The sequence below is a fragment of the Corapipo altera genome, unplaced genomic scaffold (assembly GCF_003945725.1).
Source record: "Corapipo altera isolate COAL_440 unplaced genomic scaffold, ASM394572v1 1, whole genome shotgun sequence".
Classification (NCBI taxonomy): domain Eukaryota; kingdom Metazoa; phylum Chordata; class Aves; order Passeriformes; family Pipridae; genus Corapipo; species Corapipo altera.
In genome coordinates this window covers 17,429,184-17,453,609 of record NW_020884873.1, presented here as the reverse complement: position 1 = coordinate 17,453,609, position 24,426 = coordinate 17,429,184, and the positions used below count along the sequence as shown (strand labels likewise).

The 24,426-nt window shown below is 43.0% G+C and overlaps 2 protein-coding genes across 4 annotated transcripts in view; one reads left to right on the top strand and one right to left on the bottom strand.

The window, feature by feature from the left end:
- Window positions 1–1,756: 1,756 nt before the first annotated feature.
- Window positions 1,757–19,278, bottom strand: XPNPEP3 (X-prolyl aminopeptidase 3). Its single transcript, XM_027663130.1, has 10 exons — window positions 19,185–19,278; window positions 17,602–17,718; window positions 14,643–15,050; window positions 12,562–12,764; window positions 11,654–11,716; window positions 10,202–10,315; window positions 7,803–7,888; window positions 6,975–7,158; window positions 5,394–5,514; window positions 1,757–4,605 (listed from the first exon to the last, which is right to left on the bottom strand). The coding sequence occupies exons 1-10, from the start codon at window positions 19,270–19,272 to the stop codon at window positions 4,439–4,441; spliced, it is 1,551 nt and encodes a 516-aa protein (XP_027518931.1). The 5' UTR covers window positions 19,273–19,278; the 3' UTR covers window positions 1,757–4,438.
- ST13 (ST13, Hsp70 interacting protein) overlaps window positions 17,312–24,426 on the top strand; it is a 24,358-nt gene continuing 17,243 nt past the window's right edge. Inside the window, exon 1 of one of the 3 annotated variants that reach the window (XM_027663150.1) lies at window positions 17,312–17,392. In XM_027663150.1, coding sequence (XP_027518951.1) covers window positions 17,316–17,392 — 77 coding nt within the window. In that variant the 5' untranslated portion in view covers window positions 17,312–17,315. Of the gene's footprint in view, window positions 17,393–19,780; window positions 19,945–20,226; window positions 20,386–24,426 lie in introns of those variants that run through there. The other 2 variants (XM_027663141.1, XM_027663160.1) reach the window with 2 other exon arrangements.

The following is a 24,426-nucleotide window of genomic DNA, read 5'->3' as shown; positions in this document are numbered from 1 at the left end:
AGCAAAACAGACTCTCAGAAGGAGAAAGGACCTGAGAGGAGAAATTGAGTATCATTGAGCCCATAGTGCCTCACTGACCATTTCAACTATACATTTTAAAGCAGAATGTAACTTATTGTTATACCTCTGAAACACAATGCATTTTATAAGTCAGACCCACTCCTGAAGCCAGTGACAGTGACACAGTCACACTTGTGACAGTGTCCAAACAATGATTTCTAATCAAGCAGAGGATGAGGATGCATGTAGGGAGCAGGTTTAACAGAGGTGCTGTAATGATGTCAGAATTATAAACTTAAATGCAGTTTAGATCTGCATATTAATGAAGAGATGCCCGTACAGGCTTCTGCACAACTCAGTTTCAAACAAATTAAAAACTGTCAGTTTATTGCAGTGCAGAGTTTTGTTATTCAATTACACAAAGTATTAAATATCTCCTCATAATTAAAAAATTTTTGTCATTTATCTCATATAGATTTTTTTCCCCCAAGTTTAGCCCTATCTCTTTTTGCTTTATGGTAGTTCTCCTGGGAGTAATTACTCAATTTCCAAAGCAGTAATTTGGGTAGCATAAGAGCATGTAACCTCAGCCTTGCTCCCTCCATCATAATGAAGACTTTGCCTAGAAACATACTTTTTCCCCTTCACATTATTTAAAATATGACACATGATCAATAACACAAAACTGCAGAAAACTTTCTCATATGATAATTCTATTGATTTTTAAAAGAAATAATTAAACTAACTGTTAAGACCAAGTTCATCAATACAATCTGACTCCTTTGTTCCTCCCTCCTGAGTAGGACAAATCAATCAGGGTTATGAAACAGCATAACCAGTTTTCTGGAGTTACTGCACCATTCTGACAATGTACTGAATAGCCATTTTACGCCCTGTTTTTCTCTCCTTGCTCTCCCATCCCCCTGCACACTTACCTGCAGCTCCGAATCACAACCTTCTCCTGATACTTCTCTTATTGCATTGTACATTCCCCAAAACCTCCATTCTCCTCTCTGTGCTCCCTCAGTTTGCTACTTCCTACACCATCAGGTTCCTTTGCAAAATAACGAAGGCACTTTTAAGAAAAACATACTTTATTTTTCTAAAAGAGATAGAGTGCCAAATTGTGTTAAATGCCAAATTTCTTTCCACTCTTAGGACAGAAGCATATCTGCGAATTGGTACCTCTGCTCAGATTGTATTTTAACAACAGGACTTTACCAGTTCTCTGCAGGGCAAAGCAGTCCCCTGGTAAGTGGTGAAACAGGAAAGCCAGAAGTCTCTCAGGCTTCCTCTGGAAGCAAAGCAGCTTCTCCATAGGGATGGCTGGCTCTCATTTTCTCTTATACTCTGATGCCCTTAAGACTTGTGCCGTAGTTGAAACAAAATCTGTCCCCAAGTGAACTTGTGCAGACCTCAATTTCTCTTTTGCTCCCAGTGATCCCACCAACACCCTCATCAGGCAGCTGTCGACTTGTGCCGCCACTGAGAGCTGCTCCTGCACCCAAGTGGTTGGACTGAGGAATCTCTTCTGTGGCAGAGGCAGACAGTAAGTCTGGCTGAATGGAATCAGCAACAGGGGAGATACACCACAGGTATGTGCCTTGTCTGCAGCCAGAGAAGGGGTTCTTTAGAGTTTCTTGATGAAGGTCATGTAAAATGTTGAAGGATTTGTTGTTTTCAAGGGACACTGCAGCATGTGTGTAAATTCCAGATTATTCATCTCTGCAACAAGTAAGAAAAGGCCTTCAAAAACTTAGGTTCATAGGATGTAGATTTATTACCTTGTGCAAAATGGAACAATGGATTCAGAACAGCAGAGGTTTATACTGAAGAAATAGCTGAACACAGTGGAAGAATTACAGGTCATGATACCAAAGGAAGAATTACAGAATATGCACGGCCTAAATCAGTCACAGCACAGTGAGGCACAGCAGCCATAGCAGATCCATTACTCCCCACTCAGCAGAGCCACAAACGCTTCTTTACTGACAGAAACATTCATCTACAGCATTCGTAAGATCTACTGGTGTTCACAAGTTGCAGGGCTTTCCTGAGAGGAGTAGGAATCTGTGTGTGCCTACATTTGGCAATGTTATTTCAAGTCCAAGACAAGATACAGGTAATTTATAAATCTCCCTGAAAAATAATGCTTTTTCTGGAGGTACTTATATCTATTCAACAACCATGCAACTTGATGGCCTGAGAAATGACTTTCTACAAATTTATTTTAAAAATAACCTTTTCAAATATGTACTTAAAAGGCTTATTTACAGTAAGTACAATTATTAACTCTGTTAGGTATATGGGCAGATGTGCAGACCAGCACACACATGTAGCTCTCAGATTAATTTATTTTAAGCTGCTTACATAGTTCCAAAATCTCCAATATTTGGCCCAGTTGATATGGCTCTAACAGGTGTAATTGGAACAACAAACATGCTACAGATCAGAAAGTATTCATCAAAAGTATTCATCAGGTCTGTGTCCACACTTAGCAAGCCTTCCTTCTAACAATCACTGCAACACCTGAATATTTAGCAAATGCTACCATCAAAGATTAGCAGATCCTCTTAACTAGGAGAAACTTGATACACTAAACCCTGTAAAAGCATTTCTTTTTGTCATGTTTAGAAAATACAATTATGGCATGTCTTGGCTGCCTTTCAGGTGCCAAAATTCAAACCCCAGTGTGTGCACCCAGCTTCCACCAAACTGCAACGAGAGATGCAAGACACTGTCCATTTGGCCTTCACTAAGTGAAATGAAATACAGGAAAGAACGAAAAAAACCAACAACAAACCCCAAAACAGCACACAGATTTCACTACAGATCACACAGCATCAGAGCCAGGGATCAGACTCCAGAACCCTGACCACCTTCCCCACATGCTTCTGGCTGCATTCACTATGGGGAATTAGGGCAAACTGGGGAAGAGGTAGCAACGTTGATAAGAAAGTAAAATGGATTAGGAAGCAGTGACATTCTAGTGGGTCAAAAACAGACAATCTAGGAAAAGAAGAGAAAAAGAAAATTTAGAATAACAGATTAAAGCACTGAAAGCTACCATCAGAAAGGAAGTAAGGTGATGCAGCAGCAAGCATAAATAACAGGAGATGCACTGATGAGAAGCATTTTTCAGACATGTTAAATAGTTGATTAAAAAATATTTTCAGTAAATACACAGATGCCGTGTTTGCCTCTAGTAGATGTATTTACTAGAGGCAAACATTAGCCTGGGTGGTAATACTGGGCGATGATATTGAGGGTAGACAACTCTTCTCTTTACTCCTTACCCAGCCCAGCCCCTAATCATATTAGCAGCTGCCTCAAAAGTATTATCACAGAGCACTTGGCAAAACCCAAAAGGCAATTGTGATCATGCCCTCAGAGTTCTGAAAAGAATTACTTTAAATTCCATTAAATTCCACATAAAAGCTGTGTAAAGACTTGACACTCGCCATAGGACATACTCTTCAAAAACACACTGCTGAAGCTGCTGGCACTTTCAGCATACAGTAAGCATAAACTAGAAAGGTGCTGTGATTGTCCCAGAACTGGACACCTCACATCTAGGTGACAGCCAGCAGCTCACCAGTGGAGTCCAGCACAGCCAACATGGCCCTGCTTCTTAGGGTAGACAGGGACTCAGAATAGAAGAAAGGAATGGACCTTTGGGACAGAAAGAAGGGAATGTGGAAGACAGTAAGAACGGGTATGTCCAAATGCCTGAGCATTCAGCCTTTCTGAAATTATCAAACACTCCAATAAGCTGAAAGACAAGACACGGTGTTTTTCCCTACTGCAGGCCTCTTTTGCATATGCCTGAACAAGGCCCAAACACATCCTTATCCTTAAAATACTAAAAGCATTCTCCACAGGCTTCAGAGAAAACCACCTCTCCACCAAACCCATCTTCCTGATTACCAAACCCCCTCCTTACACGGCTCTATAAAAATCAAATCTGTCTGACACACTTTATTATCCCAAAACAGCATTTATCAAAGCTTTATTTTTAGAATCTGACTGTTGTGAACTACTGCTGAATGGGAAAAAACGGGGCCTTGGTCTCAGCAGTTGTACCTATGCATCTGGAGAGGGACCAAGCAGAAGCCCTGCTGCTGGCACTGAAAAAATTCAAACCCCCAGCAGGACCAGAACACATGGATCCACACAGCAGAGGGATGAATCCACCCCCATGTCCTATAACAGCTCAACATCAGCACAAATCAGAAGAAAAATGCATACAGAAGAGGTTGCTTTGCTTTTTCATCCCTCAGTACCCATGCCTTTTACACTACACTGTCCAGCCCCAGTCCTGGAAACAGCCATCAACTGTTGATGCCCTCCATCACTTGAAACTACAGCCAGTTACAGGGATCTGCATCCCTGGAGGGCTGCATATCCTGAGGAGGATGAAAGAGGCAGAGAAGGGGCATCATGAGCTGCGGCCACAGATCTGCTCGATGTGGTAGATCTCCTTGGGACAGTCAGCAGACAAGACAAGAGGTGCCTCCTCTGTTATCACAACATCGTCCTCAATGCGCACACCAATGCCACGAAACCTCTCTGGAGCACTCATGTCATCCTCAGGGATATAAATGCCTGAAAGAAGAAAGGGAATTAAAGCACACAACACTCACCAGAACAAGATCTTTCCCTTACTCCACCGCCATGAGAACAGGGTTGGATTTTCAGCAACATAACATTTGATCCCAAAAATTTTTAATACGGCAAGTTACTGTCTTTCTCCTCACTCATGGCTGTTGGTGGGCAAAGGAAGGAAAGTGTCCCTCTGTGCCCTCAGACATTAGCACATTAATAAAAACTTCCACAATTACACCTGGCCTTTCTGCACTTCTTGCTCTCAATGTTATATTCACAATGATGATTTTAACAATGGTCTGAATAGAGAGAGAGAAGAGTTAAGCATTAAATATCAGTTTCAAGCTGACAGCTCCAAAAACAGTGACAAGTAAAAAGAACGATTCATTGCAGTATGCCCAATTTGCAAAGCTAAGCTGTGAATGCCTGTAATTGCAGACTGTAATACTTGAGACTTATACCACCAGCGATGGTAGAGGTTCAGTCTCAGGAACACAGAACACAGTACAAGCAAACCAACCCTGCTTTTCTGCATCTGTGCTCCACAATACTTTGCTGCCTGAGTCTACTTCCACCTTGGCCGTGTTTGGGAAGGAAATGGGGTGTTCTAATACTGTAATGACTTTGGAAAGGGAATAACTTAAGGCTTTCCAATACTGTAATAATTTTCAGTTTCACCAGAAAGAACCTGAAAGCTTTGGTCTGAGGTACCAATTAAACACTGAAAGCAATACTGTTATCCTCAGTGTTGCATGTTTTTGTCCACCACTGACTGCATGTCTTGTTACCTGGTTCAATGGTTATCACCATGCCTGGCTGGAACGGGAGTGACCGGGATATATCTGGGGTATCGTGAACATCCATGCCCAGGTAATGGCCCACATGATGCGGGCAGTACTTTCGGACAGCCTAGCAGAAGACAGAACAGGTGTCACGGAGGCAGTTAAACACAGCCCAACTCGTTCCAACAAAAAAGATAGGAAGAAGAGACAGAATGCTCGTGTGCTTAACTAGCAGTCTTACTGTCATGACCAGATCACCAGGGACTGCCTTATATCTACCAGAACTGGATGGCCCCCAAAACCCACCAGTACTAGTTGCCCATTATGAGCACATTGCAAACTGCCCTTCCCCCTCGCTGAAAAGAACAGCCCAAGCCCATCTCCATCTCAGCATGTCAGGAAAGACGTCAGTTTTCAGTGCGCTGAGCTTTGCTGCCCCAACCCTTTCTATTCCTTAAACGTCCAAGCCCTGCATGATTCCGTCAGCCGACCCTGACAACGGCAGCAGCGGATACAGCTGCTCCGCGCTGTGGCGAACTGAGGTCCTACACATGGCAGAGCAAACGCTGTGCCGATTTCACTCGGTAGCTACAGCACGATTTTAATCCACCTCTACAGGGCACAGATACCGCCTCCCCCCGCACTATCCTAATCACCCACCCTACTGAGGGGGAATCAAAGAGCTAATTCCTCCCTCCTCATTCCTCCCTCCCCACACTCCTCATTCCCAGAGGACTGAGCTGCAGGCGCCGCTCCCGCCTGGCTGTGCTGCCACCTGCCGAGGGAATACGGCACGGCAGCCTCCGCCGCTGCCATGGCACCGGCACCGTAGGACAATTAAATCCGGCAGGAACCTGTCCGGCTGCCAAAAAGCGGTAGTGCCGTCACCTGGTTCTGCCGTCTTTCCTGTATTGGCATCAGCAATCGTGCAGGTTTGCAGTGGGTGTGACTGGATAAACTTATGTAACTGCAAACCAATCTTATTTATCCCTACGTTCAGCTCTAAGGCAGGCGAGTTTCCCAGTCTTGTTTACCAGGTGAATCCCAATACTGACACAAAATGGTGCAGAAGAGGTAGCAGGGGGAATGACTGAGAAGAATGGGCTGCACCTTTTGGTGGTACTGCAGATTTATGCAACGTTAAATAGATCAGAAAACTACAAATAACTGTCTGCAGCCAGTCCTGGACCCAGAATTCTGTGTTAGCGCCTATGTCCCTACAGCTCTCTTCAGACTGTGGTCTAAAGCTGAATCTGCAAAATGGCAAATAATGCAGAGCAATGGGAATGGATCTGCAGAGTGAGAGCAAGAGCTGAGAACAAATATTCACACTATGTGCATATAAGACTGGGGGGTTACTTCAGACTAATTTGTTGAAACACATCTCCAGGTTTAGCCCTGTCTTGAAAGAAATCCAGGCCTGTGCTGAGACCAGCCCACAACATGAATTATAGCACAGTGTGTGGCAAAAATTAGAAGAGACATCTCAAAAACACATTCCCGACCCAAACTAAAGCAACTAACACTACCCAAGGAGAAAATAATCAGGCTTAGTAAGGGTAAACTGGAGTAAAAATCTTCAAGTACCTTGAAGAAATGGCTGTCAGTGATGCTGCTCTCTAGGACACCCAACTCTTTCAGTTTCTGTCCAATAAGGCTCAGCATGAGGCTGTAGATATTTTCCAGACTCATGCCTGGAGAGCAGAGGCTCAAGCAGGACTTCTGGATATCCAGGACAGCCTGGTATAGTTCTGCTTGGGGTTTGGTGAACCTGAAGACCATTGAGAAGGAACAAAGGACATATCTCACAATTAAACTGCTACTCAGAACACATCTTTGGGACAGATTCAGTGCAACGTTGGAGCAGGAAAAGTCAGAAAGCAAAGCAACTGTCTCCTTATATGAAAGGCCAGACAAAGCATCCCTGCAACGCGCCCTTCAATACACCGTGTAGAGGTAGGATTTCTCAGCTGAGAACCTAACCCCCAAGAAAAGTAAGGCCAAGCTACTGCAGGAAAAAGAAAATACAGGACACAAACACACAAACACAGAGATATCGCACCAGCAATTTCATGACTGACAGAGCTATGTACATGTCAACTAAGACTCCTTTTTTGTCACATACAACTGGAGTCAGCCAGAGCTAAACGTACAAAAAAGCCCTCTCTGCACTTTAAGCATGCTGTAATAGCTGAAAATAGCAATGATCACCCATATTCATGTAGTAATTAATGAGGCAGTGGGGAATTCAGTTTCTCATGCTGAAAGATTAGTTTATATAATTTGATTACTTTGAAGAACCACAGAATGGGACACGTTAAAACTACTCACACAGAGATTAAACACACATACACTCCATCCATCAATTATTTAAGAGCTTCTCAGTGTTCTTCAAAAAACCTTATTGTGGCATACCTTCCATTGACAGGCCAGGTACGTGTGATGTCACTCACATAGCAGGACAACTCACATCCACCATCTAACAAGACCAGTTCACCATCCTGCAGAATAACAAGAAAAAATGCTGTGTGGGTCAGTCCAGCTATTAATTGAACTGATTTTTTTCTGTCCGAGAGCAGGAAAGGAGCTTATGCACTTATTTTCACAAAGCAGTAGCAGAGGTGTGAATTCTTGTTGCAGAATAACACCCCAGGTGCTACTGGTTTTAAACAGGCTATTCCAGTTGGATTGTTTCTCTGCGAGGTAGTCTCTGACTGTTATGCTTATCTACTGTCTGAACCCTTACATTTACCGTGACATTTATGCTCTCTCAGTCCCACTGACACCTGGGTTGCTTACTCCTGCAAATTACACCAGTGACTCCTTCCACTAGAAGTCCTCTGCTAGTGACTGAGCCAGAAGGGTTTTGCAAAAAAACCATTTATTTCTGAGCTATCCATAAGATCACTAACCGCTACAGATTTAGCCTTGTCATAGGATAGGAGGACCCAGCAAAATAATTTCTCTGACAGTGTATCGCTGCTGTAAATGCACTATTGAATAGCTTGAATCATCTTCCCCATCCTTTTCTAAGATATCTTTCTGAATCTGTCTGGTGATGAAGAAAAAGCTTTTGGAGATGTGAACCTCTGATTCACTTCAGCAAAACTGTTCCATGTCAATTAAATCACTGACTACGCATCTCCCAAAAAGTCACACAGAAGGAAGATAAAGAGCCAAGAACAAAACCACTGCTTTGCTCTCCCTCCTTAAAGAAGCTAACAACAAATAGAGCAGTGGAATCTGTAAAAAGTTCGGATTAAATTCTCTATAGATTTACACTACATGTAATCTAGGGACTTTATTACAGAGATTCACTCCACAGATCCATGACTGTGCCAGCAGCCATGATGTGGATGACAAGGAATAATTCTAGCAAATTCAGGGAAAGAATAACAAGCAGAATTTCACTGTTAATGTTACTTTCAGTGGTATCTATTATCATTGTGTACAGTCAAGTGCTACAAACAGATACACAGGAGATAAATTACCAGTGAGCAGATCTCACTATCCCACTGAATAGACAGGCCATTAACTATCCATTTAAATTGTACTTTTTAACTTTTTCAGAATAGCTGGTTCAATCCATTGCAGAAAATCTGAAATTATAGCACCTGCCATCTTCCAAGCAATTAAACAAGCTAAGTAATTTATTGGCTAAGGGAATTCTGCCTGTGGTTTGATTATTCAGCAAGTGCCTTATGTTGTGCTTCTTGTCCTCTTTCTTTAAAGCTGAGCCCACTAAATGGTCAACTGAATGATGCATTCAGATTCCTACCAAATTAGACACTTTGTTAGCCTGTTTGGAAACAAGAGCTGTAGGAAGCAGCACACAAAGGCAAGGAAAGAGTCAAATTTACGGGTTTAACCTCCTACTTAATAGTTTGGAAAAAAAACAAGCGACAGTCACTTAACTGAACAACTTTAACAGAAGCAACTGGAGTTACATCAGCACGCCTGACCTTGGATGACAGAACAACAAAGGAGGCTTCTTTCTGCCAAAAGCAGCCTGTCATATCTTTTGTACATTTGTCTCTGCAGATCATTTCAAGGTCTGCTAGATGCCAGCTTCAGGAAAAGACAATGCTAGTGGGAAAGTTTTATCCTGCATTAAAACAGAGGAAAAATATGCTCCTCTGAAAAGTGAATAGCGAACAGAGCAGTGGGGGAATACGGCTCCTGAAAATATTTATCTGAATTTAAAGGTCTATTGTCAGGAAAGCTGGAGAGGGTTCAATTCAATAAGGAGAATCTTCAAAATAAGACAAAACACATTAATTTACCTAAAGCCATATAATCCACCTCTTCACATTTAACGCTGATTCTTTTCCTCCTTGTTCCCGTTCCCTGCTTTGCTGGCTACGTGCAGACCAAAATGCTTTTCAGCTTCACCAGAGCAGGAATGCACTATTGCCTCTCAAGTTGCAAAGCAAGACTAAGCAATGCAAGTGACAGCAGAAGATCTCCCAAGGTGCCTTCACTCTGCAGTGGCTCCTCTCTTTTGTGAGGCCAGTGACCCACCCAGCACCACACCCTGCTGCGCAGGATGTGAGAGCAGACGTACTCACTACATTATTTGCAACCCTGTTTGCAAGGCCTTCCACTGCTCAGAAAATACTGCAGCAAGTGCAGAGAGGACAGGAAGAGAAGTTAATCTGCCACTGACAGAAAAACTAACCAGGGCACGACTCCTTTCCCTTGCTCAGTTTATATTTAAGTGCTTTGATATGTTTAGTCAAAACAAAGAGCAACTAGGGGACATACATGTGTGTCACAGCTCTGCATTTCAAGTTACTGGACAGTAGATGGGTTACCTTGATGAGCTGATTGTTCTTCACATAGTGCAAAGTGTTTGATCTGTTGCCACCTGCAACAACAGGGGGGTATGCCAAGATGTCAGCACCACGAGCCCGGCACTCGAACTCAAACTGGAACAATAATTCAGAGAGGAGAACATTAGTGCTGTTTCAGGTGATTAACTGCCCTAGGGCTAGGTAATCCATGTCCTACAACTGTTTTCTTAATTTGTACAACACAAAGTGAAACTGGAAAGTGAGTTTACTAAATGAAAGCAGCCTTGAATACTATCCAAGAACTCTGGAGAAAAAAATACAGAACAATGCACTTTTCAAGAGTGTTTTAAGCCTGCATCTAGCGTCATGGAAGCTTTTTCTGGTACAAGCTATTCAATACCACATGAAATTCATTACATTGTCCTGCATCCAGGTAAGGATTTGTTCTTACATGAAATAATGCTTATTTACAATATAACATTCTGAATTTTCAAAGATCCTAAATGTCAGCATGACAATAGTCATGTTTTATTGCTGTCTTTTAAAATTACGAAGTACCAGCATATTTACAGAAATATCTATTTCCATGACTGTTGAACTAAGGTTTGAAAACATGCACTACCTTGATGTCTGAGAGGATGTAAGAAAAAGGCAACACAGGCCTCATGATCTTTACCCTTCTTGAATGATGAAGCTGATGGAAGCATGGAAGCGAATTGAACTTACATCTACAAAGACCCTCAATATATTAATAGCACCTCTTTTCTATAACTACCAAGATCACATGGGACAGAACACTCCAAGATGCATACATAGAGCAAAGCAGGTTTTACAATCCTGATCTAGAGTGAAAAATTGATCTGTAAAATACACTTTAATTAGTTTTCTTTACTGTTCAGTACTGCTGCTCAGTGCCACGGCAGCACAGGCCCATCTATGTCATCATAGAGGGTCAAATCCTGCTGATGTTTCTCAAACAGGCATCTCACTGCAATTCCTCATGAAGCTCCTTACCAAATGTGCAGGCCAATTAGTCCTTATTTTGTAACTGAGAGGTGTCTAAATTGCTTCAAGATAGCTGTGGTAATCTGATGTAGTAAGAGGCTAGAGGCAAGAGAAGCAGGCTTTATAAACAGGTGTTATAACTACTTTAATTCTGCACAACAGAACTGTATCATAGGATAAGATAACAACTATATCTCTGACTATTTAGCAGGTTTGGTATTCAAATATAGTAGAAAAATACATCAATAGCAGGCAAATTTAGACAACCACTACGCTTCTTCAACAAGGGTGTTAGAAGTACTGCTGAAGAATTCCTCACACTGACTCTTCTGCATGTCCAAGATTTGGGTGAAGAAAAAATGTGCTATGGTGGGAGACACATTATAAAGAGATCGGACACTTCTCGTCTGCTGGAAGGATAACCAACATCCAGCCCTTCTATCTCACCTTCAGCTATAAAGTACTCACCTTTGCATATAGAAAGGCTTCATCCACTGGGGATTTGCTGGCAAACATTGTCTCTGTGAAAGCCTATGAAAAAGAAGGGCCTTTCAGTTAGCAAAAGAGCCTGAATTTGAGGGAAGCTCTTTTTTTTTTTTTTTAACCTGTTGTCTTTTGAGGAAGGCTCAAGATCAGCTGGCCCAGAACACCAGAGGCAGCTGAAAGTGCAAAGTGCTGTCAAGACTAGAACCAATTAAGATCTGTTCCCCATGAAACTCTATTTAGGAGCTGATTGACTCCAGTTTTTGATAAAAAGGATTAGATGGTTGAGGCTGATCCCATGGGTTGGCATTTTAGGAGTTGTCTCACCTATGGATTCCTTCACGTATGAGTGCCTTACGCAGCTTTTCCTTCAGAGAAGGACAAGCTGTACCTCTCTTTTCTATTAGGCTATCTATTTTGATAATATTTACAAAAACATAATTGCCTTTGAGTTATCTGTCACATTTGTTTAAAATGGCCAATGAGTTCAAAAGGTATTTGAGGAAGAAGGGGGAATATAGAGACATACATAGGCAAAGCCTTCACAAAAATTCTGTTTCCTCAAAATAAACAGAATAGACAGGAAAGAAAATGGTGAGGGGAAGCAGAGCAGAAGTTGTTAAGAGAGTGAAAAGGCTACCCCTGAACAGATAATGCTTTTAAACAAAGTCTAACAGCTGCTGGCTTGTCTTTGCTTGAGTTACACTGATTGAGAGAAGCTGGTTGTCCAAGCAGCCTTCCCATTTCTCCTTGTCACGTGAAGGGAGCCGAGCCCAGCCAATGGCTGAGACACAGCAGTTCAGTAACAGATTAGACCAAAGGTATCCTTCCAACCAATGTCACCCCATCAACAGAATGCACTGGTTCATCTGGAGAGCACACGACCCCATTACCTCTGCTGTCACCCGTCCAGCTATCTTCATCCTTTCAATCTCTGCCGGGGATTTGATCAGTCGAAGGTTTTGCACTAAATGTCGGATGCCTTGGATGCGGTTTTTGCTCCGAGCTTTCATCTCAGCCAGCGGCTGCATGTAGTCAGAGTGCAGCTCTGTATGCACTGGTTTTGTCAAGTCATACCAAACAACGTTTGACTCACCTGGAATACAAAACAAAAGCTGACACAGACAAAAATAAATGTAGAAATGTCCTCCCCACACTGAACAGACTCATTCCTCCTAAATTAGACCTGCTGCTATATTTGAGACAAATAATTTCCTCTGAATTTGCATTGACAGACCATATAGACACGTTCACTGTCACAGGATACTAGCAATCTCTTCTAAGTTTGGAAGATTACCAATTCATAGCAAGTAGATTTCACAAATCACCACTTCTGGGCAAATAATGGGGTTTAAGACCAACACTGAATATACACATCTTGTCAAAGTTGCACTTGTGTAATCTAAGTAGGCATTGCACTGCAGTGATGCCCATTCTGAATTGTTCTGTCATTTAGCCTGTCCCCACTGATGTAAGGCAATTTACCTTTCAAAACCCATGGAATCAGGGTCATGATCAACTATATTTCAGAACACTTTGGGGAACAACTGCTTATTTCAACCATTCTGAGATAAACTAACTCAGGACAAACACATTTAACTATGTGGACATTTATTTAGAATATCAAAGTTAGCACCCACATTCTCCCCACAGGAACATTTTAAACAGAAATTAGTAGAAAAGCCACTGTGAGTCACAGTTGATGCCCACCTAGGCCCCCTTCTTTGGTGATGGTAACCATTAGCAAGTGCTTACAGGAAGTGTCTAAGAAGCTGGGTGTTTATGAAAGAGTATTTCCCTTAGCACATGCTCCCCAGAATCCCCCTTCTGGTTTCTTCATTCAAGGCTGCATCTTCATGATACTGATTTACTGCTTTTCATGGATCTTTCTCCCACAGAATTAAAATTTTTTCACATTCCAAACCTTCCATGAGTGATCTACAACTTAGAAGGTGCCAAAACCTGCCATGTGATCATTTCATTCAGTGTTGTCTTTTTTTTAAATTATGAAAACCATCAAGTAATTGTTCCCATGTATCCTCTCTGTGCTTTCCACAACCATACACATCTCATACCTTGGCTTCTGTTTTCTCTTTTTCAAGCTAAGTGGGTTCATCCAGCACATATCTCACATACTCCATACTGTTTGTTGATCATCCCTGTGGCCCTTTCTGTGACTTATCTATTTTCGATATATCCTTTTTTGAAACAAAGTAACTAGGTCCCATAAAGCTCCAAAATTCACTCTCTCTAGTTGTTTGACCCCCCCAAGCACTTGCCCTTATTATATTATCATAAGCATTCTTCAGCTTCATTTTATAATGCACTTAAGTTCCCCTGGATTATAACTACTGAGGCTACACAGTGATGTTAAATGCAAAGGAATATTTCTAGAGGACAGCAGTGTTCATATTTCAAGAGCAAGTCACCATCTAGCTAAAAAAATGTGAGTGGACTAACAAACTCCCTGTATGGATAATTTTCCAAGTCTACTGTGAATAACGTACCTTCAAGTTTCCTATATTTCATCTGGTTTTGGCTCTGTCAGCAAACAGATATGACTAGAACACTAATATGTTCTTGCTTATCCTGTTCCTTAACATTTCACAGATGTGTATCCATGTGCATGACAGTCTGCACAAGAAATTCAGAGGGGAGAAAAAACTATTATTTTCAGAATGCTCTTAGGTACATGGTGTGATTCTTGGGGGTGGTCCTGTGCAGGGCTAAGAGTTGGCCTTGATGATCCTCATGGGTCCCTTCTAACTCAACATACTCTGTGATTCTGCGAAAACTGTATTTCCAATGGTGGCCCTCAGCAAACTAACAAAAACTTCCAACTGCCTTTGTCATAGTAATACCACTGCACCTCCTCAAGTTCATTATAGTCTTGAATTGATGTCACCTCCCAAACCCATACCATTCAGACTCTGAAAACCACATCTCATCCCATTTCCCCTTTATTTTTTGTTACCTTTCAGCTTGGCCACCAAGTGCCTGAACTCATCGATAGTGTAAGCTTCATCTACTCCTGTGAGAGCAATGGCCCCATCTGGGCCTGATCTGGGCCCATCCCATAACTCTCGCTTTGGATCTCTCCGGGGCACAAAAAGTATGGATTTGTGGGATGGCAGCGCTTTGCCAGGAATGCTCTGCAGCACCAGGATGCTGTCAGGCTCCTGAAACCCACAGAGGTACAGGAAGTTAGTGTCCTGGTGGAAAATGTAGGGGATGTCATTGCTCATGTAATATGTGGGGTTGGACAGCAGAATCACTGTGTGGTCCAATCCATCCCAGCCATGGGCTTCCTTCTGGATCAACACCATCAGTTTGTGCCGGCGAAGAGCATATTCCACCTGTGACAATCCTGGGGTTACCTCTCCTGTGAATACAAAACAAATCAGATGGAGAAATTCAAGGCACTTAGGACATTCTATTAGTTGTAACCTGATTCCTGCCTACTCCCTGATGCCTTATATGTGCATGGCTTCGCTGTAATCCCTCACAAGCCTTTCCATTGCTTTCCTGTGCACCTCTTCAGCTTCTATCCCTCTAGCACATTCTCACTCAAACTGCTTCTCCATCACGTGGAGATAGAAATTTATTTCAGCCAACTGGATTTTGTGTTACGTATTTCTGTGCAAAGGCAGAAATCACAAACCTGGTAGATTTAGACAAAAATCCAAAACAGATGGATGTTTGCATAGAGACATGCAAAAAAAAAAAAAAAAAAAAAAGAAGGGGGGTGGGAAAAAAAAAATAAAAAAAAAAAAAAAAAAAAAAGGAAGGGGTGAGGCAAACTGAACTTTAACTGCTAAAAACTGATGGGTTTTACAGCATCTGGACATTGAACAGAAGTTTGTGTCCTGAGGTTGAGCATTAATTCCCTCAGATAAAGCTAGAATGTCTGTTCAAATACACACTAAGTCAACTCATAAAATGACTAGCTCTAAACCATAAGGGGCAGATCGAGTGTTACAGATTCTGGGAGATCATGCAGAAACACAGAGGTTGCAGAGTCTAACCAGTCACAAGATTCCAGGCAGAACCAAATCACGGACTGCAGGCTGGCAGACTCCGATTAAGAGAAGGGATCTTCTCCAGAGCAGATGTAGCTTTTCTCAATATTTAACAATTCAGATTTTTCCAAAGTTAAATATTATATTTCTAATGACACGAAACAAATGATCTCTTAGATGAAAGAACACTTTAAACTGTTCCAGTCACAAAAGATATGAACTACAGCAATCAAGATACCCACCAAAACCAGACTGAAGTTGAAAGGACAACCAACAACAGCTGAAGTACGTATTTTTAAAAACGTGAGACTTCCTAACTATGATCTAAATTAATACAAGAGCCTTAATCAGTACGTTGGCTAATATCTTATATTAACATAGACTACATTTTGATACTTTTCACTTTCTACTTCAGTAATCTTTTCTTCCTCTTTAATGTATAGCGCAGTATTAATTCTAGAATAAAAATTTACATTTGACTTGTACTGTAAGTGGATTCTTGCACAAGCGAGAGGGGAAACTTCTATCCAAAATGTTTTTCCTTGACAAAAGAGTTTAAGAAAACTATGTATGCTGTATTTGTGTTAAATCTTAGACCTTTTCAAAAACTTACATTCCAAACACCTATTAGGTGTAAAAGTCGTTAAAAAACCCCAATCCCCCAAAACAACAAAGAAATAAAACCACAACATTTGTTTTACTATATAGATCTGGAAATTACAGAGAACATAGAAACTGCTGTAGTGCAATCTGACCTCACAATTCTGCAATATTATACTGCAAATTTCCTATGTTCCACTGCATTCCAGTCAGCTTTCTAACTGCCACAGTCCAGCGAATTTTAGAAGCTGCAATACGGTGGAACGTGGGAATCCCAGCTGTCTTCCCACTGTGAGGCGTGGAAATTCTCTTTGCCTTAAAGGCATTTGCTTTTTAAAACCATAATTGCAATAAAACAATGTCATATTATTTGAAGGAAAACACCTCTCCTTTATTAAAAGGAAAAATACTACGAGCAGCTAGAATTCACTTCCACTGTTTCAGCTTTGAGTACTTTTAAAGGGTCGGCCTCACTTACAGTGAGCTGTCAATCAATGCCCTAAGCAACCTGATCCAATGCTGAAGTAAGCCCAGCTCTGAGCACAGGGTGAACCTGTTAACCTGTGAGCTTCCTTCTGACCTGAATTATTCTACAATTAAGTATAGAAGTATATGGTTATATATTCATCTGTTCTCCCTGTATACCCACCTGTGGAAGAAGAACACAGAAAAGAATGTTTTCCTGGACATACTCTTGAATATATTTAAATATTTTAGGGAGTTTTCTAGATTTAGTTGTGGTCATCTCATACCTATGTGCTACCTATTTTCATTATATCTCAAAAAAATGTAAAACCTCAGTTTCTTTTTCACTGTTGCTGTCAAACTTCTAGTCACAAGTCTCTTTTTCCCCTTTTCCTCACAGAGTCCCGTCTGAAGAGGGCACATTCTTTAGACAAGTGGTGTCCACCTATCAATGTCCCTCCCCAGTCACCTTTTCTGAATGGCACCTTTATATGAAACATTATGGCAGTTCAGCTTGCACAAAAGACTCGCTCTTAATAAAAATCATATGTATTTTCAGGACAATGAGCTCCCAAAATGCCACTGCCACGAAAGGTCTGCAGCACCCAAGTAAGGACCCTGAGCATGCCATGAGAAAAAGGTAAAAAAGCAAACCTGGGAAGCCTATTTTTGGAACCAGTATCATCTCAGACAAGGAAATTAGTTCCTAAATATAATTACTGCCTAATGAAGGTAATCATAAACAGCTGAAACTCCAGACAACTGTATGATGCAGCAAATCAATGTGCTCAAAAATGCAGAGACAAGAATGAATACCAATAACCCACTCACACAGTGCCCAAACCTTACCTGGTTTGAGCAGATGTGGGTGTGTGAAAGGGCTGGGCTGGCCCAAATACCGGTTTGGAATCTTCTTCTGCTGGGCAGGCTGGATGGAAAATCTTCGGAGAGCACATGACTTGCAAACTGGAGGAAAAGAAATGCATCACGTCAAGGTGAGAAAAACCCTTCCAGTTAGAAAATTGCTGAATTCTACTACAGTCTTCAGACTTTTAGTAGCATTCATTCACTTACATGGCAGAAATATCCCTGCTTAGCTTCTCGATCTGTCGTGTACCACCACAGTTTATGAAACAATGTGCACACTACTCAACCAGTGATCAAATACTCATAAAACAGATTGAAAGAAACGAACAGATGCTAAACCCGACAATCCAGCAAGAAAACCCAGGAAGCTCTGTTGGTTTGCACATCCCAATTCATACACTTGGTGTTCAGGAGGTACTTGATGCTATCCCTCCCTTGCTTCCCTCAAACACCACAGGGCTCCAAGCACAACACCTGTATATTGTTTCTTCTTGACTATGTCTTCAAAAAATATCCCTCACCTTGAACAACTATACATTTTCCAAGGCCTTTCCAGTTCTCTTTTTCACTAATAACACAGCAAAGAAATCATCAAATAACAGGTTTATACAGCAATGTGATTTTTTTTTTTCCTGTATGAAAGATACTCCAGAGTCCCTATTTATGTATTCAACTTACTGGACAGCAGCATTAGCCAAACTGAAGAGTTATGTATCCCACCTCCAAATCCACACATGGCCAAAGCAGTCAAGTTTTAAAGCGAATTACAAGCATAAGCATACATCTGGGAGCTGGGAGTGGGCATGGTAAGACAAAAGCTAAAATGAAACATGAATTGTCAGAAACTTTACCAACTTTAGAATTCTCAGCCACAGCCTTTTGCAGCTGAAAAACTGCTTGTGCCTAGATACAAATCATCAAGACACGAGGAAGGAAAAGATAATCAGAGGGTAAACGTCTACTTGGTGTCTTGAAAACTGGTTGTCACTTACCATGCACCTACTACAAAATCAATTTGTGTTGCCATAGCACGGCACTGGATTCTTAGAACACAGTAATTAAGTCTTCACTAGCATAAGCAAGGATAAGACAAACAAACCAGATGCCCTTCAGGGAGCCGAGACTCGGGGGATTACAGCAAAACATAGAGACCGTGGATTTACAGGGGGAGCCAGCATGACTGGCCTCTAACTGAAGATCACTTATGCACGACAACCAGTTGTCAAAACACGAAGCGCTCACTATGTGATGCCTGACTGGAGACGCAGGCGGTGAAATACAACTGCAGCTTTTTGGGCAGCTTAGTTTAAAACAAGTGTCTCCACTGTGTCTTTCCACGTATACAGCGGTCAAACAGGGCAGCTCGCAACGAGACGAGAGAACACAGCGGGCATTAAACAGAGCAACGTTTTGAAGGCAGCACCGACAGCGGACCGAGGGGCGAAAGCGGGGCTTTGAGCAGTGAGAACTAGGTGTCGCCAGCGGAGCCCCGGGAGCGGGCGCAGGGCCGGGGGCAGGGCCTGGGGGCGCGGGTGGGGCGGTGCGGGGAAGGAAGGGTGTCTGACCTGCGGCGCCGCGCCAGCCCCTCAGCGCCGCGGCGAGCGCCGGGCCCCGCAGGCGCGACATGGCCGGGGCACGGGGCACAGGGCGCATGGCGGGGCCTCCCCGCGCCGCGCGCTGACACCATCGCTGCGCGCCGCCCGCCCGCCGCCAATGAGCGGCGCCGCGCCGGCTTTAGGCGCCCGCGGAGGCTGCCTGCCCCGACCACGAGGGGGAACACGGGCCAGGGCGCGCCAGCGAGGGCGGGGGAGAGCGAGCGGAGGGAAACACTAAGCAGAGAACAGAGCTGGACGCGGTCACCGCAGCCACCTCCAGAAAATTCCCGCCGCCGCGCCGCGGAGGGCGGGCGGGGCCCGGCGAGGAGGGCGTGACCTCGGGGGGCGTGACCTCGGGGGGCGTGGCGCGCTGGAAGCTTCCATGGCGCCAGGCGGGGCTGTGGGCGCGGCAATGTGGGGGGCAATGCCTGGAGAGGGCGTGGCATTCCCCGCAGTGGGCGGGGCCGGCGCGTGGATGGGCGGGGGCAGGCCCTCTGATGGGCGGGCCCTCGAGGGGCGGGGCGGGCTGGAAGGTTCCGCGGCGGGGAGGGGGGCGGGGCAGGGCAGGGCAGCGAGCGCGCCTGGGCCGCCGCTGGTGCCGCTGCCGCCGCCGCTCCGCCATGGACGCGCGCAAGCTGAGCGAGCTGCGGGCCTTCGTCCGGCTGTGCAAGCAGAACCCGGGGCTGCTGCACACCCCGGAGCTCGCCTTCCTCCGCGAGTGGGTGGAGAGGTCGGTGCCGGGCCGTGGCGGGAGGCGGCCGTGAGGGGAGGAGGAGCGGGGGGAAGGGTGTTGTGGCGCGGGACGCGGTGTGAGGGGAGGGGGGCGTGTCCCCTCGGCGCGTGCAGACGCGGCCCCGCCGTGTGGCCGGGGTGGGGGGCGCGCAGTGTCGCCCCCGCGGGTCCAGCCCGGCCCTGCGGCCTCCTCGGCCCGGCCCAGCCCGCCGGGGGCACCACTGGCGCCTTAAAAAGACTTGTGGGGGTTTTTTTTTGTTGTTAGTTTTGTTTCGTTAACGCCGGCTATTCCTGTTGCAAAAAGCCTGCCCCCCGGGCCATCTCAGTGGCTCAGCTCTCCAGGCTGGAAAGCCCCAGAGTAATACTTACAGAGCTAATTCTCGCATTACGCAGCAGAGTTGGCTAGCCTGTCTTAAAAAGAAGCCGAGGTTGTGGGGAGGTGAGTGGCGTTAATTTACACCCTGGTACCCAAAAGCATAAAATACCTGACAGCTGCGGTTCCTGTCCGAAGCGTGTTTTGCTCCTTGAAGTTCCACGTATAAAGTAGTCGAAGTCTGTGCTCCCCGTGAGCCTCTTCAGACATCTGCTGTTTATGCTGCGCGGGGCCTGTCGTAGCAGATGCTTCTCAATTAAAAATCATGTTTGGGTTCCACCCTGAGTGCCCACAAACACCAGGCTGGAAGGGCTGAGGTCCTTTGCTGCTGGTATTGAACCCACAGGGCCCCTGTGTTTAGCTGCAGTACCTCTGCTTGGCTTTTATGGCTGCTACTCTAAAGAACTTTGAGAAGTGAAGGAAGTTCTTGCCAGGTGCACGCTTTATGCAACAGGAGGTTAAAAGATTTTTATCTAGTGACAAAGTGGGATTTGTTTTAGAAAATTTGTTTTAGTTTGAAGGTATTTTAACTGTACTTCCTGCTATGTAGTATTTGTAATTAGTTGAAAAACCAGCAGGGCTTTGTGTGCATATATATATATATATAAGTTAATACTGGCATTTTACAATATGTCCTGTAATGAAAATGTCTACTATGAGCTATTTATTAGTGTTTTTTTACAGTGATGCCTGAACTTTTTTATGCATCTGAATACTAGTGTGGTTGTAAAACCACTCCTATTTAACTTAACTTGGCTTTCCAGTGCTGAGAGTAGCTGCACCTACGTGTAGGAAGGAGATGGATCTGTCTTACCCTGCTGAAGGTCTTTAGTTCCTTTTGCTGCTGCATAAAAGACTTCAGCGCCTTGCCCTAGGTTTCCTCCATTACTTCTGTTGCCTAATTCTGAAGGTGCAGACAGAGTACTTTGAGAGAGAGGGAGAACATTGACTTCTTTTGGCCAAAGAAAGTGTTAGTTAGATGGTCACCTTTCCATTCCCGTTCTCCATATTAATGGGGAGGGCTCTATTTTCGAGATTAATTTTTAGAGCTATGCTTGGTGCTTTTCTTATAAGTATAAAAATTAGGTTCTAGAGCTGTGGAGTGTATTTTCATGTAAAATCTTCACTGGATGTCTTTATGTCAGAAGTAGAAAAATACTCCAGAGTAGAACCTTCTACAGCTCTCTGAAATTTTCTGATTTTCCTCACATATTTGAGCTAAATATTATACACTTGGTAGATGGTAGTGGTAGCCAGATCACTTTTCATGTAAAACTATCTGGAAGTCTGGTGGGTTTCCCTCTGCTTTTCCGCAGTAGTGTTCCTTGCCGTAGGACTATTAAGTGGATTTATAGGCCCTTCTTCTTTGGAAGCTGCTTGAAACAGCGTGGCCTGGCTTCAGGTGGAAATAAGCTCAATAACTCTTATATCCCCCACTGAATTTTCAACTAAAATGCTGCTAATTGCTTTGATTTTTTTTTTCTCAAACCTAATGATTCTAACTTAGATTATGCTAACTGCTCAGAAAGCCAGAAGGAGATGCTTTATTTCTGACTAACTGTTAATATTGCATCAGAAACTTTAAGTCTTACCTGTTTTCATGCACTTGTTGTTTTCTAATCTTTATTCTGTCTAGATGTTGTATTTAATTTCTGTATGGATGCTCTTTGTAGAGAAAACATACAGTAGTGTGTGACTATGTTTGGAAAGTGTTTTGACATCCCTTTTAGTCATGCTCACTTTTTCATAATTACATAAAAATACAAATGTTTTAGTTGAATTATTATGAAATGAGTCATTAAAGGAAACGTGTTTCAAAACCCTGCAATTGAACAAAGAAACAATAGCAGTCCTTAGAAGTAAAGCACAGAATCCCTAATTGATGAACGGGGCTTTTTGCCTTTTTTTTTTTTTGTTGTTGTTGTTTTGGTCAAATAGACTTTGACCCTTTCGATTTCATGGTAATCCAGTTTCTCTCTAAAGGTAATTTTGCTGTCAGTGATAAAAGTGGATGCAGAAATAACAGTTGCAGTTCATCCAGCAAGTCATAAACACCACACTTCTTGTGGCTGTGATGAGTGGAAGAATGCAGTCATTGTTGCAATAGAGTCCTGACAACTCCCAGGAGTTGTTATTGGCGTTGCACAACTCTGTTTTAGTTTATTATGTTTTATGGGTTTTTTTAATTAAACAAAGGTTTAATTCAGAATCTATTTGTGTGTGTGTTCCTTTTATACAGCTCAGTACCTGCCTTTTCCTCTGAGAGTACCTTGTGTATTCCTATAGTGTTGAGGTTAAATACATTGCAAACTTTGCAGATATCCTTGCTGTGCATTTAATCATTGTAATCAAATACTGAGTTGAGAGATTTTAGAGTAATTTGCTTTTGAATTGCTCTGGAATTGTAACTAGTTTAAATAGAGAATAACAGAATAGCAAAAGCATTTCCAAGGACTGAGTGAAACTGTTAAGCCTTGGAAGTTGTTGAAATAGCATATTATAAAATGTGCATGTATATTAGTTAAACTGATCTCAAAACTGTTCGAAGCTTGGATAGTTTGGGGGAGATGTGAAGAAGACAGAGGATACTTAAATTGTTTTGGTCTTGAGGTGATTCTAGATGCTGGACTTAAAACCAGCTGTTAACATGGATATTAGCTATTATCACTGCTAAAATGCTTCACAATTTGTAGTTTTCTTCGTGCAGAAAAAACGTTCCAAGGCTTCACTAGATGGTCCCTGTAGTCTTAAAGAAGTCTCTTTGGTTTTTACAGACTAGTAGAGTTATGTGTTCTATTGTCAACCTACGAGGGTAAAAATTTAGGAGGAACAGTTACTACATGTTCTGTGTGTTCTGCCTAGCTCTGTAATGATTTCTCAGACTGCAGTTGTTTAGTCCTTGCAGTGTAACTTAGATTAAGTAATGTCAACGTTCCAGGGACACATCTAGATTTTTGCAATAGCTTCACCACATGCTGGGGTTTGTCCCTTGTTTTTCTGTGTAAACAAGGAGTAGTTTAGTGCTGTTTGCTTGCCTTTTGCTGCAGGGCCTTGTGCCAGGACCTGTCAATCCTGTCGTCTCCTCTTCATTCTTCTACTCTTTCTCCCCCATTCATCCCTGTCCTGGTAATGTCTCACCTCATCCGGGTTTGTTTTCAGCCAGTTTGGGGCCCGGCTGTGAGACGGTGCTGCTGACAGGAGGGGGGAAAGAAGGAAGAATGGGCTGCAGTAGCCTCACTTAAGGAACTATAACTTCTTATCCTTAGGATATAGTTTTATGTTGCACTAATTCCTGAAAGTAGATAGTCCTGCACCCTTCCAGTTCCTCCTGTCCACCCCTGTTTGCCCACGTCCTTCTCCTCTGCCCTGCATCCCATCAAACCAGTTGTATGGGACCCCAAGGAGCTGGTCGTGCCCACTGAGTTAATAGAAACATTTTTATTGAAAACCATCAGTAGATGGGAATGCAGGGCAGAGGATGGATGGGAATGTTACTCCTTGTGGCATGCTGCCATTAGGTATGATTAGATCTTCTATGAAACAGCTGGAGAATTCAGCCTGTGCTTACTCCTGGCTGCTAACCAAGATCAATATCATGTAAAAGTTTATTCTATATTGACAGAATGTTGTCTCTACAAAGAATACTCCTTGATTGTAGCTGAGGGAAGGCATGAATATTGCAATACATAAGAGAAATGATTTTTTTTTTCCTAGGCAGCAATTTTTTTTAATTGCATAAGCATTTTGACTCATTCTCTTTACTTGTTTGACCTCTGTTCCAAAAATAATTCTAATTTTAGTAATATCTATAATCATAATATTTATTTTGATTCAAACATAAATTACATTTAAAGGAGAAAATCCATTTAAGCCAAGGAGGCAGCTTTTCGTGGTGAGAAGGGGTGAGTGGGTGAAGGGTGATGTTCATGAGTCCAGGTCTCAGTGGAGTTGTACAACAGACAGTGTGCTTTGTATTGCACTGAAAAAAGCATGGGGGATGTGTGCACAGTTTGCTGTTTTGAAAGTGAATTGGATCATCATGTTTTGTGTTACAACAGAAAGCTGAGATTATCAGGATTTGACTCAATAAAATACATGACATTATTT

Excerpts from the sequence above, each read along its gene's own strand:
- XPNPEP3 (XM_027663130.1), bottom strand. The coding sequence starts at position 19,272 with ATGCGCCCTGTGCCCCGTGCCCCGGCCATGTCGCGCCTGCGGGGCCCG. Across the intron at positions 10,316-11,653 it reads AAGCCTTTCTATATGCAAAG|TTTGAGTTCGAGTGCCGGGC; the intron begins GTGAGTACTTTA and ends TTATTGTTCCAG. Across the intron at positions 4,606-5,393 it reads GGTGATAACCATTGAACCAG|GCATTTATATCCCTGAGGAT; the intron begins GTAACAAGACAT and ends TTCTTCTTTCAG.